This window comes from Rhinatrema bivittatum, chromosome 3, assembly GCF_901001135.1.
Source record: "Rhinatrema bivittatum chromosome 3, aRhiBiv1.1, whole genome shotgun sequence".
NCBI lineage: Eukaryota > Metazoa > Chordata > Amphibia > Gymnophiona > Rhinatrematidae > Rhinatrema > Rhinatrema bivittatum.
Window position 1 is genome coordinate 291,062,547 of NC_042617.1, and position 14,329 is coordinate 291,076,875.

General features: G+C 44.4%; 1 protein-coding gene and 1 long non-coding RNA gene across 6 annotated transcripts in view; one reads left to right on the forward strand and one right to left on the reverse strand.

Annotated features, from left to right (window-relative positions):
• Positions 1-14,329, reverse strand: part of SLC11A2 (solute carrier family 11 member 2) — a 222,310-nt gene that overhangs the window by 153,467 nt on the left and 54,514 nt on the right. The window contains exon 1 of one of the 5 annotated variants that reach the window (XM_029594943.1): positions 10,793-10,901. The exons of the other annotated variants lie outside the window; for them this stretch is intronic. Coding sequence (XP_029450803.1) covers positions 10,793-10,796 — 4 coding nt within the window. The 5' untranslated portion in view covers positions 10,797-10,901. Of the gene's footprint in view, positions 1-10,792; positions 10,902-14,329 lie in introns of those variants that run through there. 5 annotated transcript variants of the gene reach the window in all.
• The window catches only part of LOC115087574, a 43,416-nt gene that overhangs the window by 19,335 nt on the left and 9,752 nt on the right, over positions 1-14,329 (forward strand). The gene's annotated exons all lie outside the window — the stretch shown is intronic.

The window sequence follows — 14,329 nt, forward strand, 5'->3', positions numbered from 1 at the left end:
TTAAATAAAAGTTTTGGGGGGATAATTAGATAATGTGTTTTAATTTGTTTGTAATCTGCTAAATGTGGAATTTGTCATTTGTAATGTCTTTATGATGAGTATGAATGGTGAATGAATGATTTGTAGGTATGTTATATTGTGTATGACATATTAAAGTTTTTTAATGAATTGTTTTTTTTATATTGTTAAAATAAAAATCGATAAAATACTATATATATACACAGGTTTTGTATTTGATATATTCCCTCTTAACTGAACCTGAAAAGGTTCACATAACATCAGGACCTTTTACACTGGATAAAAGGTGAAGATATCCCTGTGCCATCCAATGTAACATTAATCAGACTTGTGGAAATTAGTTGCTAAACTCAATAATGTGTCTCAGTCCATTTCTTAGTTTAATACCTTTGTTGCTGAATCCAGATCTTCCTCTGAATCACAAGAGAAGAGGTTGCAAGAACTTGAAAAAAATCACTACTACTTTGAACTCGAGGTTTCATTATTATTAAATGCAGAGTCAGCTCATATGAAAGATAGCCTAGGTTTGCATAATGAAATAGAGGTTTTGGAAAATGTATCTAGAATTAACTAGGCTACTTTTTATTTATTTTATTTTATTTTTTTAATTTAAGCATTTTATATACTGTCGTTCCAAAAGAAGACCACAACGGTTTACATTATCAGCATTGGCAACATTCACAGTCTAGGTTAACTCCATAACAAATATATAATCTAGTTCATATTTTTATATATATATATATATATATATATATATATATATATATATATATATATATATTTATTTATTTATTTATTTAATTTTTTTATATTTTTTTTTAAATCGACAAATCCAACTGATTCTGCTAACAGTACACTTTACATCGATCATTACTTGTTGTTCACTCCACTGCTTTTGTCTCTGGTACTGACGTTGGCAATATCAGCATATTGATATTTTATGTTAAATCGTATGCATTTCTAAAGAGCCACGTTTTCAGTTCTCGCTTGAAACTCTGTTATCTGACGTAAATACTCTGGAAGAGAGTTCCACAACTGTAGTAATTAGTTATATCTAGTCTATTTTTCATTGTAATAGTTTTCCTGGTTTGCTCCCCCTATTATATGTTTTATGAGATAATTCCACTCTTTATTATATTTAGTTATTTGTAAAAGTATTAATGTTTTTTCTGCAAACTTATTTTGAAACATTAAATGAAAATATAATAAAGATACAATTATTAAAAAACATGCAGGCATATTACAGTTTTATTTAATTTACACTGGGTATCAGTTACATGATGTATCCAAATTAAGGTCACCTGCATTATTCACAAGTTACTGTACAGAAATGGTGACTGCTGCTACTACAAGGGTATAAATCATCGTGGTGTTTAAGATCTGCAAATAAGAACTTGCTGGAGATCCCCTCACCTATGGCTCATTATGAGCTAATGCGAGAAAGAGCTTTTTCCATTGCCAGCCCTCTGCTCTGGAATTTTCTTTAGGAGGAACTTAGAGCTGTAACTTGTTTTCCATCAGTTAGGAAAGCATTTAACACACATTTATTTTCCAGTGCATATTTATAACATCTCCAGAGTGTGTTCCACTTACAGAGATGCTTTCTTGTTTACTGAGTAGAACATGTTGGTTATGTTTTAATTCAATCCATCTCGGGCTTTTTTTTTTTTTTTTTGGTGATGTAAGCAGAATATAAATCTTTTAAATAAAGCAAAGTTGCTTACTTGTAACATGTGTTCTCCTAGGACAGCAGGATGTTCGTCCTCACACATGGGTGACATCATCAGATGGAGCCCGGCACAGAAAACTTGTGTCAAAGTTTCTAGAACTTTCACTGGCACCCTGAGCATGCCACTATCCGTGCGGGGGTTCCCCCCCCCCCCCTCCTTCAGTCTCTGTACAGAGAATTACAAAAATACAGCTTAAAATGAAACCCAACTCTGCAGGGTGGAGGGTAGGTTCTGTAAGAACACCTGTTACAGGTAAGCAACTCTGCTTTCTCTTAGGACAAACACAATGGTAGTCCTCACACATGGGTACCTAGCTGCAGGCCGTTTCTGACCGGAGCAGACCAACAGACACCAAACAGGTGTCAACGGGTACAACAATCTAGGTGTTGTTGGTAACTGAGAAAGACAGCCTCAACCCAAAAAACAAGGCCCTAGGCGGAAGAGTTTGGTTTAGACTTGAAAAAGGTTACGGAGGACAGCTTGGCCGAAGCTACTATCCTGGTGGCCATCTGTCCAAGCAATAGTAAGCTGCGAACATATGGAGAGAACTCCATGTTGCAGCCCTGCAAATCTCTGACACGGTGACAGCTTGCAAGTTAGCCACCAAAGTTGCCATGGCTCGGACGGAGTGAGCCTTAACATGGCCCTCAAGCTGCAATCCTGCTTGCACATAGCAGAAGGAGATGCAGTCCGCTAGCCAGGTAGACAGGGTGTGGCTTGGCCACAGCAACCCCCAGTCAGTCCACGCAACTCCTCATCTCATTTGAGAACAGTCCTTGGCCTGCTGTCCTCTCCAGGAAGAATGCCCAGGTCCTCCAATCCAAAAGTAATCAAGGCCCATTTGCCTGGGTGCGAATGAGGTCTCGGGAAGAAGGTAGGTAGGACGATAAATTGATTCAGATGGAAGTCAGAAACCACCTTCGTCGGGAACTTAGGGTGAGTACAGAGAACCACCCTATCGTGGAAGAACTTCCTAAAAGGTGGGTATATCACCAACGCTTGAAATTTGCTAACCTGACCGAAATCAAGAATATGACCTTCCAGGTCAGATGTTTTAGGTCAGACAAACGCATAGGTTCAAAAGGATCCTTCATGAGGTGAGTCAAGACCACATTAAGGTCTCAGGATACAGGTGAAGGACGTAGAGGAGGCCTCAATTGAAGCACACCATACTTGAAATGCCCAACCAAGGGTTGCACTGAGACGGGCGTACCATTCACCCCGTGATTATATGCATCAATGGCACTGAGATGCACTCTGACCAAGTTGGTCTTTAAATCAGCTTCCGATAAGCAACAGGTAGTCCAAGAGCGTCGAGGTGGAGCAGACAAACGGATCCAACCAATGCTGTACACATCAGATAGCAAACCTCCTCTATATCAAGCCACACGACTTTCTAGTCTTCCTGGAGGCAACCAGAACCCAGAACACATCGTCAGACAATGCCAGGGGCTGCAAGACTAGCCTTTCAACATCCTAGCCCATCAGAGACAATGCCCCTAGGTTTAGATGGTGCATACTGCCCTGATCTTGTGTGACTAGAATCAGGGAGGTGCCCAGACTGATCAGGTTCTGGACAGAGAGGTCCTGCAGGAGCAGGAACCAAGCCTACCGCAGCCAATAGGGGGCTATGAGGATCATGGTTACCCATCCTGCCGGAGCTTCAGGAGAATCTTCATCACCAGTGGTAGCGGAGGATACACATATAGAAGCCCCTTGCCCCAATGGCGGGCAAAGACATCCGAGGCTGGCTTACTGTCCTCCCCGTAGAGGGAGAAGGACTCCACCTTGTTGTTGCAGGGGGAGGCAAACAGATCCACGTCTGAAGATCATGTTCACTACTGCCGGATCCAAAAAGCCCGACTGAGGCAGACTGCCTCTACATTCTCCATCCCCACCAGGTAGACAGCTCAAAGTAATATATTCTGAGAGTGGGCCCAAGACCTAATCTGAACTGCCTCCTGGCACAGGAGGAAAGATGCCATGCCTCCCTTTTTGCTGATGTACCGCATTGCTACCTGATTGATTGTCTAGATGAGGACAGATTTAGTCACCAAGCGGTCCCAGATTGCCAACAGGCTGTAACAGATTGCTTGGAGCTCCAGGAAGTTGATTTGGCACGGAGCTTCCTGGGCGCTGAGCCCTTCCACTTGGGCACCCCAACCCAGTGTGGATGCATTTGTGGTGAGGACAACCTGGAAGGAGGGGGATTGAAAAAGAACCCCTTGTTCCAGATTGCCTAGGTCCTCCCACCAGGGAAAGGAAATCTGGAGTGGCGAAGTGACACATATGTACAATGAGGTCCTGGGAGGCCTGCTGCTTCTGTGAACGTAGGGACCATTGCACCCTGCAAAGGGTGTGACATGGACTGTGGCTGCCACTGACCCAGAAGGCAGAGCATAAGATGGCTCCAGCGCACCATGGCCGCCAGAGAGTGCTCAGTCAAAGGAGGTAGGCCTTGCCCTCTGCCATGTCCAAGCGCGTGCCGGTAAAACTCAGGCACAGTGACGGAGTCAGATGGGACTTCGGGTAGTTTATGACAAACCCAAGAGACTCACAACATCTGAACAGTTAAGCGTACAGACCATAGCATCCCCTCTTGGGAATTGCTCGATTAACCACTCATCCAAGTAAGGGAACACTTGCACCCCTAGACAGCACAGGTGTGCTGCCACTGGCGCTAGGCATTTGGTGAAGACACGAGGCACCGAGGTGAGGCCAAACAGCAGCACCCTGTATTGAAAATGTCCAGTGCCCACCAGGAAGCGGAGATACCTCCGGTGACTGCGGGAGATTTCTATGTGTGCGTATGCGTCCTTGAGATCGAGGGAGCAAAACCAGTCTCCCTTTGCAAGAAAGAGATCAGAGCACCAAGGGAGACCATCTTGAACGTCTCCTGTTTGAGAAAACAATTCAGAGCCCATAGGTCTAGGATGGGAAGAAGTCCCCCGGGTCCTCTTGAGGATCAGGAAATAAAAGTCGGGAGTAAAATCTGTTCCCTGCTGCCGCAGAGGAACTAGCTCAACCATCCTGGCTTGAATGAAGGCAGAGAGCTCGAACAACAGTATTTCATGATGGGGAGACTGGGTGCGCTCAAGAAGTTCAAATGATACCCTTGGCGAAAGATGGAACGGGACCCACTGATCAGTCATGGTCGCTAACCAGCAATCCATAAAGAGGCGCAGGTGGCCTCCTACTAGCGGTTTGAGTGCTGAGGGCATGCTGACTGGACTTATGCTCCCTCTCTGCCAGTCAAAACCCCATAACAGGGTTCAGCTGAGGCACTGGCTGGGGCCTAGGCATCTGCAGCTGCCTGGAGCAGCCCCTAAAAAGGACACCCACTGAGAATGTCCGCAGGAAGCCAGAGGATAATTTTTCTGATGGTGAAAGGACCTACATTCCCCTTGCCTTGCTGACCTTTTGGCCAAGGAGGGAGAGTCCGAGGTGCTAGCTGAAAGATGCTGGAGGGTCTTATGATGATCCTTTAGCTGAGCCACAGCATCCTGGACCTGATCCCCAAAGAGGTTATTCCCCTGTATAGGGGAGGTCCTCAAGTTTCTCTTGGACCTCTAGCCGGTGATCCCAGGCTCTTAACCAGGCCAGCTGCGGGCCCCAATGCCTGCTGCGGTCACGCAAGCTGACATCTCAAAAACTTATGTGGAACGCACCGTGTGCTTATCCGCACTCGAAGCCCTGCTGGACGAGCACTAAGAACGCATACTGCTGTTGAGGGAGGCATTCCACCAATTTTTGAACCTTTTCCCAGAGGTTCCAGGAATGTTGGGCCATATATAACTAGTAGGAGGCAATATGGGCTATTAACATTGCCCCCTGGAGCACTTTCCTACTCAGTGTTGCCCATTCCCTATGTTCCTGACCTGGAGGCGCAGAAGCATGGGTCCGGGACTGCTTCGTCTTTGTGAGAGCATATTCCACTACCACTGACTGGTGGGGGAGTTTGCGTGGCTCAAACCAGAGGGACTTCTGAACAAGGTAGATGGTATCAACCTTCCTGTTTACTGGAAACACAGAAACAGACGTTCCCAAATGCGCAGGAGCAACTCCATGAAGATCTCATGCATGGGAACAGTTACCACCTCTTTCAGTGCGTCCACAAACTGGAGCACCTCCAGCATGTGGTGCCTAGCATCCTCTTCCTTAAGGAGCTGCAACAGAATGACTCAGCCACGGTGCGAACAAAACCGGCAAAGGTCAAGTCCTCTGGAGGAGACTGGTGCTGTTCCTCTGGGGCGTTGGTTCCGAGAGGAGATCTTCTGAGACATCGGAGGAAGACTCAGAAGTATCATCTCCCCACAGGTCGTATGGGGCTTCCCCCTCACTGAGATCCCCATGAGAGATCAGTGGAGGGACCTGTGTTAACTGCCCTTGGTCTGGGCCCCAAAAGCACCGGGGGCTCCGATAGCACCAAGACACCAAAAAGGCACAGTGTCTGAGCCAGAAGTGGCGGCCTAGGCGCCAGAGGACCAGGTGGCCCTGGAAAAGCCAAGCCTTCCTCCTTGGAGGAACCGGTAATAGGTATAGCACCCGAGGGGGAAGGCAACGATGGCTGCTAGGGGACAGAGGAACCTCCAGGCACCAGCTGCGTAGGGAGGATGCCCAGCAATACGTTGAGGCGATCCAGCAGCAGTGCTTGGTTCAAGGGAGTGGGCTCCGCCATCGTTGGAGGCACCGACAGAGCCTGCAGTTTGACACCTGAGGGCTCACAGCACCGCCAATTGAACCTTATTATGATCCAGTTCCTCCTCAGAGGCTGCAGAGGACAGGGCAGGTGGAGGAGGAGCAGGTGCCACCGGATTGACCTTGAAACAAGAGGGATTGGTGCCCAGCACAGACATGGGTGTCGATAGGGAGCGCCTGGTACTCCCAGGTTCGACAGAGGGTGAAGCCTGGTCTCTGCAGGGCCTCTTCAGGGGCAACAAGGCCAATGCCGGCACCTTCCTGGAACTGAGGCCATGTGTCAATGGCGACCAGTGACTGTTTCCTCGATCTTCCCCCAGCGCCAAGATAGGTGAAGAATCAGACGTCCTGGTGCGGGAGGACACTGACAGCAGTCAATCTCCTGCGCCCCTCTCCAGAGGGGGAGACTGAGTGGAGATGGACACCAATGGTTTGGTGTCCATGCCAATGCCGGCATGGAGGGCCCCGACTTCTTGAGGCCAAAAAGCTTTTCCATTTTATCTAAAATGTGTCCGATAACCTTTAGGGGTCATCTGGTCGCAAAATCTGCAACCCCGGACATCATGTAATACCTCAGGCAAAGAGTACAGTCTTCATGCAGATCAGTCAAAGACATGGTCCATGGGCACTGGAGGCATCGACAAAAACCGGAGGAGGCCATGCCTTGAGCAGAGAAGCGGACAGTGCAGGGCGGACACAGACGCCAAAAAACTCCTGGGAACTGAACGCAAAAGAGGTTTAAAAAAAAAAAAAAATTGTCACACCGCCCCACTGACTAGGGGCGAAACCAGGGAAGGGGGACCCCATGCAAAGGTGGTGAAAATTGCAAGACAAAAGAAAAGAACTCTGAAGACAGAGCAGAGCTCCACCACCATGAGCAAACTGCACCACAGAAAGAGACTAAAGGGAGACCCCGCGTGGCCATGCAGATAGTGGCATGCTGGGCATGCTCAGTGTGCCAGTCAAAGTTCTAGAAACTGACGGAAGTTTTCTGTGCCAGGCTCTATCTGATGTCGTCACCCATGTGCGAGGACTACCATCCTGCTTGTCCTAGGAGAAATAAATCCATACAGCAACCAGTTAAGTGGTGCTCGCATTCCACATCCAGGAGAGCCTGTACATAAGCTCAGGCCTCCAAGTCTCTGAACTGGGAGCAGAAAAGTTGATACGGTTGTGTAAGTATTGTACCATATTCAGTTAAGTTGCAGTGCAGCCACTGAGCATCAAATTGTGGAAAACCTTTTTCCCCAAAATTGTCCAACATCTTAAGGTCCTAACCAGAAGAGTGTGTTGGAAAAAAATAAGGACTTTTTATCTTATTTCAAAGCCAACTCCACTTCCACAGAGTGAAATGGTAGTCAAACCCCAAACTCAGGGGATTGTTGAACTATTTTCCTGGCTACCAGGGACAGGAGGCTTGGTTTTCCCACATTCTAATTTGTAAATCCCATAGGATCTGATAGATTGGGATCACTGCTGGTTCAGAAGGCATTTCCAGAATTCATAGTTGTCTGAAGACTTCTGAGCAGTGATCCTTGTCTTTATGGATATTGACCCAGATACCCTTACCCAGCTTGTCCAGGATTTTAGAGTATGGAGAAGTCTTCTGGTAGAGATAAATGCTCTGGAAGGTCAGGTAAGAATCCCTGCAGACCATTCCTCTGAACTGAAAGGTGGAGACACACTAACCCATGAACTCAATGACTATGATGGAGATCAGGGCAGGGTCCACTGTCATCTTAGAGGGGAATACACTTGGGCATTCTCCAGATGAGTCCCATTTTCCATCTTCACACAGCTGGGTAGATTCCTTCAGAAAGGGATGGTTTGCCTAACTGATGTGGGCTAGTTCTCACTACTGGGACCACTGATGGGAGCTCCCCAAGGTCTGGAGGCAAGTTAGGACCTCCTGTTTGAGTGAACAATTCTGACATCCTGGACAGGAGAGGTTGAAGGGTGCCATCTGTGTCCCAGGCCACCAGTGAGATAAAGAAAGTCTTCACCAGTTCAATCACCTAGTCTATGGACTGTTGTGTCCTTTGCTCAGAGTTGGCGTTAGAAGGAAAGCTTTAGATAGAAGAAAACGAAGAGATGTTTTGTCTGAGCTTCTGCATGCATGTGACAGAAAGGCTCACAAGGCAGCATATGTGCGGGAACTCCTGCATATATTCAGTGGTTAAAATTTAAAAAATAAATAAATAAAACCACTTTACTGAGCTAGAGAGAGAAGGGTCCATTTGGTGTCACCACACACATCATGGACGATTTAGCCCTGCTTGTCGATTAAAAGATTTAATGTGGCTATTTCTTTATGCACGCAAACCACGGTCTATGTACACTGTGTGCAGAAAACAAGGTCTGTACATAAAACATGCACCTAACAGTTATGTACACAAAATACATGCGTTATACATAAAGGCTGACTACAAGACCCTGACACCACAAACTCCAGGTTCAGTCTTACAGACTAACTCTAGCTTCAGAAACTTTAACTCCACCACCGACCAGGAGTTAAATGTTCAGCATTAAGAAAACATGAATAATGCCTTAACGTGGATTTGCATGAAGGAACGCTAATTTGTGTGCAGTTTTACCCAGGGTTGTGTGCAAAACTCATTACTACATCAAGAACACAGTTTTATGTATAAAAATGGGCACAAAACCATGCATTGATACATACACACAGCCTACAGGACCTGGAGGTCACCATGAGGCAAATTATGGTGGATGAATCTTTCCAGGATGGGAGGACAACACAGGAACTAAAAAAACACACTGATGAATACAACTTGCATTAAAAAAAAAAAAAAAAAAAAAAAAGTACTCTTAAGCATTTTATACAGTTAAAAAGTGCCATTCCTCTTGGAACAGGCCATACTGTGAAATACAACTAGTGCCAATCTACACTTAATTTTATAAGGAGAATGACTGCCTCCAGTGAGTTACAGGACATCTCACACTATCACATGAACAAATCAGGAGTGTTTAATGTGCTGTATTATGATCCCATATCTGACGTAAATCTACTTCCGAGTCTGAAAATAACAAGGAAGTAAAATGAACTAGAAAAAATATTCACAAGCAAAATTAATGCTTGAAACAATGACATTTCATAACATTTGGGCTTTGTGTCATTCTTGACAATCTGAAGACTGTACATTTTACGAGCAAAAAGTTTGAGTGTGAGTTGTGAGTGTGATCAGCCAAATCTTATACTCTTCCCATGGAGCAACAGCAAACATCACACCTCATTAGAAGTTCTCTCTCTCTCCCAAACTTACAGTATCTTTAAGTAGTGAGCATTCCCACAGAAAACAGAGCTGTAGATTTTTAAGGAACAAAAAGATGGCTGGCTAATACCTTAAAGCAGCACTCTGCATGAGAGCCAACTTTTGAAAATGATTGGGGGTGCTAAACTCAAACGAATGATTACCAATCCTTGGTCACAGTGAAAGTTTGCTTAATGTGGAGGGGGCTCGATCACCCATTCTGCAGGATGTAGAGGGGCAGACAAGAGCATTAGGGATTAAAAGGCACAAACAGGTCATTTTTTTTTAGTTTTTTTCTTTTAGTGGATTTGAAAACAAAGTTAAAATTGTTTCATAAGTTCTGGAAACAACTTCCCAAATGTATCCTTAGATCTGTGGCACAACACATTCTTACCCGCTACACAGTAACAAAAATAATGCTTCTAGACAAAGTAACCATTTCTGCGTTTTTCCCATTTCATGTGCAAAGTGCAGTAAACTCCATTCTAACTAGAAATCTGCAGTACCGCCAACAGCTGGTCCCCCCTAGAGAGCGAGCCAATAAAGAGTTAAGGAGCTTCTCGGGCACACTACCTCCATGGTCAGCACCACTCACCAAGCAAACCCAGTGCTTTCATCCTAACCTACAGAAATCAGTGCAGGTCTGCAAATCAGACACACCAGGGGGAAAAAGAAAAAGCTATTTGAGCTTCCTTTTTTAATTTAAAGATATATTGTATTCTTAAATGTAATGCAATTAAATTTTAAAAAAAAGTCCTCTCCACACAACTTAACTGAAAAAGAAACTGAATTAAACATAAGATACATGCTAAATGTGAAATCTGCTCCTCTTCTGCCAAACTACTTCATCTAAGACAGGAATAAATAAGGGACATTGCAAACACCATGTAATACCTGGTCACCGACTCACACAGGCTGATTCCCATCCACTTCTGTGACCCAAATGCACCATATTCAAAACTCTCCTTCTGTAAAATGCTTTTTAGTATCCATTTATTAGAAAGGGTCAGCTGCTCACTTTTAGAGGCTTCTTTTATATTTAAATATACAGTTAGAAGAAACGAAAACCAAACTTACCCATGGGTGTCTCAGCATGAAATCATTGAAACTTTTAAAGGCTTCGCCTGCTTTGTAGCTTTAAGCAGGAAACTTGTGGTGGTGCAAGCTATCCAGTCATCTGAACCTTAACTAGGCAGCTCAGTTTGCATACAATATAAAGAGCTTATCAGAGATCTCACTGAAGAGACCTAGGAAGTATTTTATTTGTGCAGATGTGGGGCGGGAGAGATGGGGGGGGGGGGGGGGGGGGGGGGAGAGAAGGATATCAGATAAGACACAGACTTCTTTCTTCTCTACACACTTAACTTGCCCAACAATTTTTTTTAAACGCTACAAAGACTAAATGTGTCTACTTCCAGGTTCTAACACAATGCTGGCTTTTTAATTGGTGGCCTTAAGCTATCTACAAAGGGCCAAATTCAAGCTATTTATCCTTCCTTAAATCGAGATTTTATTCACTGGAAACAAAAATACTTCTTGGGATTGGCCAATTTAGACTTTATGCAGCTGCTTACTGGCTGTGTACACAATGCAAGGCAAAGAAAAAATGTAAAGAACCTCTCTCAGCAGAGGGTAGCAAACAGGACAGGTTTCCATATATGATTTTGACTTTGGTCCAGTGCATTCAAATGTGCATCACAGTGACCAATGGGCAGCCTCCGAGCACCAGCTGTATCACTCCTTGCCTGGTGAGTCAGATCTTGACTGCAGAGTTTAACCTTGGCCTCAACTCTAAACATGAGAGGTCATTCCTTCTGTGCAAAAAAAAACCCAAACATACCCCCCCCCCCCCCCGCCCAGTTAAATTCAACTGAAATCACCATTTTTTTCTCTGCAATTAAATCATCTTTGTACTATTTTGTTTCAGTTGAAGCACATTTTCAACAGTTTAAATACAAGTTGAAGTAGCATCAATTAAAATGATTTTAAGTAGTCCCAGCGACTGCATTCCTGAAATGGATATAAAAAACACTGAGCAAATAGAGGCAAGTTTTTGGACATGCTGGCAATTCACAGTCACCCCATGGATTTGCAAAAGATTGCTACAGAAGCCCATTCAAGGCCATAGACAATTCCTGCTTCCAGCAGTCCAACACACCCAGGGGTAGCCAAAAGATATACAACTTAAGTCTATTCATATCTAAGCAGAGTTGATTCCAAATTAAAATTATGGTAGATGAGATCCTTTGAAAATTTAGCCCCTGTTCCTCAGCCTGATCCCAGTGCTCTCTCTCCTTTTCTCACTTCTATTACTGTGGCTGCAGGCATCTTCTTCCTTGCTGCCTGCCCATCCCACTGCCCCTCTCCAATGGCACAGCTATGCCTTCAGGCCTCAATGCACCTTTACAAAAAGTATGTGTAGACAACAAACAGTGTGTATTAAATGGACAGTGGCGCCTTGCAGCCACCAGTGAAATGGCACAGACAGAGGGATATTACAAGTTAATGATTAGTCGTGTATGCAAATGTATTTATATGTGCACTTAAGAGTTTGCAGCCAAAAATAAACATTCTTCTAAAGTGATCATAATAGTTCTGCTCTCATTGCAACATTAGACGAACAATTCATCTGTTCATTTTTGTGCTGTGCTAGGGGCAAAAGAAGAGATACCAGAAAGTAGAGGAAAAGCATCTCCAGATCATCTTCTGAATCACATCACTGACATGAGACTGTGCTTAAGGTCTCGGCATCAGTCCTGTTATAAAGGTCCTGGGGCTGACTGACCTGCTCCCCTGCCTCCCTCTTCCCCCCAATAATGGGGCTTCCTCATATGCAACAAAATAGCAGTGCCAAACTCTTCCTCTGCAGTGCACTGAACATTTCTCCATGGCTCTTTTATAAAATTTGAGAAAAAAAAAAGAATCTATTATGAAAGCACCTACAAAATGTAAAATAAAAGAAAAAGCTGTAACATGCTGATAATAGGAAGGTTAGAAAACTGACTATGCTCACAGGCAAATTATTATCTTCCCAGTTAATAGAGTGGAAGCTGAGGCTCACATACAGCCTGGGACAGTGGCACCACCTTGGTGCTGCAATAGCTTTCTCTGCCAGTAAGATAAAAGAGTTCCACCAGCTTCTTGCTTCTGGCTCTAGCAGATAAACCCAGAAGAAGCCAAGATGGAAGCTATTACTCAAGCCTCTAAAAAATATGGGAGAACAGATACCAGACAGCCACAGAGCAACTTTAAAAAGCATTAAGCAAAAGGGCAACCCTTACTGAAGTGATACTGCCAGACGCAAGACCATGTTTCGTTTCTGCCTCGGAAACCTGAGTACAGCTCACACAAGGTCACCTTGCCACCAGCAAAAGTAGCTCTCTGGGGAGCTGTACCTTGCCCTTGACCACCTGAAGATGATACAGCACGTGACTGCATGAAGGGAGGAATGTGGAAGAAAACCATGGAGAACAATGGAGTCTCACTTGATGGCTGGCTCCCCAAAGAGACCTGGACGGCAAGAAGATATGCCTCACAAAAGATAGATTAACAGAAAACCAAAACTGGTGTCCACAGTCACATTATCAGGTAGAAACGACCACCACAGTAAGGAAAGTGGGTGGAAGGGCATTTCAATTTCGGTTTTCATTCTCCAAGAGAACGGAGGTTAAAATCCGATGGGCATTCCAGGCCATGTATGGCTGAACATCTCAAAGTGCAGGAGTTCCAGCCATGCTAAAAAGACTTGTCCTCCTACTTTCTGCAGGAGTAATCTCCACCAGTGCAGAGAGCTCATGGAAGGGACAAAAAAAAAATAATTTTTTTTTCCATTTGGAAAAAAGTACAGAGAACTACCTAATCTTCAAATACCACTCAAGGCCTTTAGATTTATTTTTTTTTAAAGCATGCATCAGCACAACACTGAGTAAAGGTTTAATATACTCTAATGCTTCAAGTCTACACACAACATGCTACAGCTTTTGTAAATCTATCTAAATTATACCAGTGAGGGGGGGAAAAAAAAAAAAGAGAACACCCCAGCAAAAACATCTATTCCCATGAATTCTGGTTAGCCCTGGAGAGGCTTCATTAATACCCAGGCTTACAGCAGCAAAGATGTGATGAGACCTGGTTTCAGGAGGGAGACTTCACATGCCTCTGCATGCATTGTGGTAACCATTCTGCCAATTTTAAACTGAGGAAGGAGCATACAAATACCAGGATGCACTGGGGTGCAAGTCTGAAAACCAGGACCAGCCACAACTGGGTTTCACCACATCTCTGCAGCAGATCAGCAAGAACACATCTATACCCACATCATCCATCTCACATTTGCTTAGAACATACTGCATACAAGTGTCTATAATAAGGGTTATGATCCCATAGAGGGGTTTGGGAGACACTGAAAACTCCATGGAATGGAAAATTAAGAATAATTCTCTAACAGTAGAGCAAGCCAATACAGCCACTGTGGATTACAGCAGTTTGATTTGGTGCATTTTCAAAACAGAAAAACACCTTTTTTACGGTTGCAGTTTTACTATTAATTACAAAATTAAAATATGAGTTTAAGACCATATGGGATGCAAATAAGCAAAATGTATAAAGGAAACA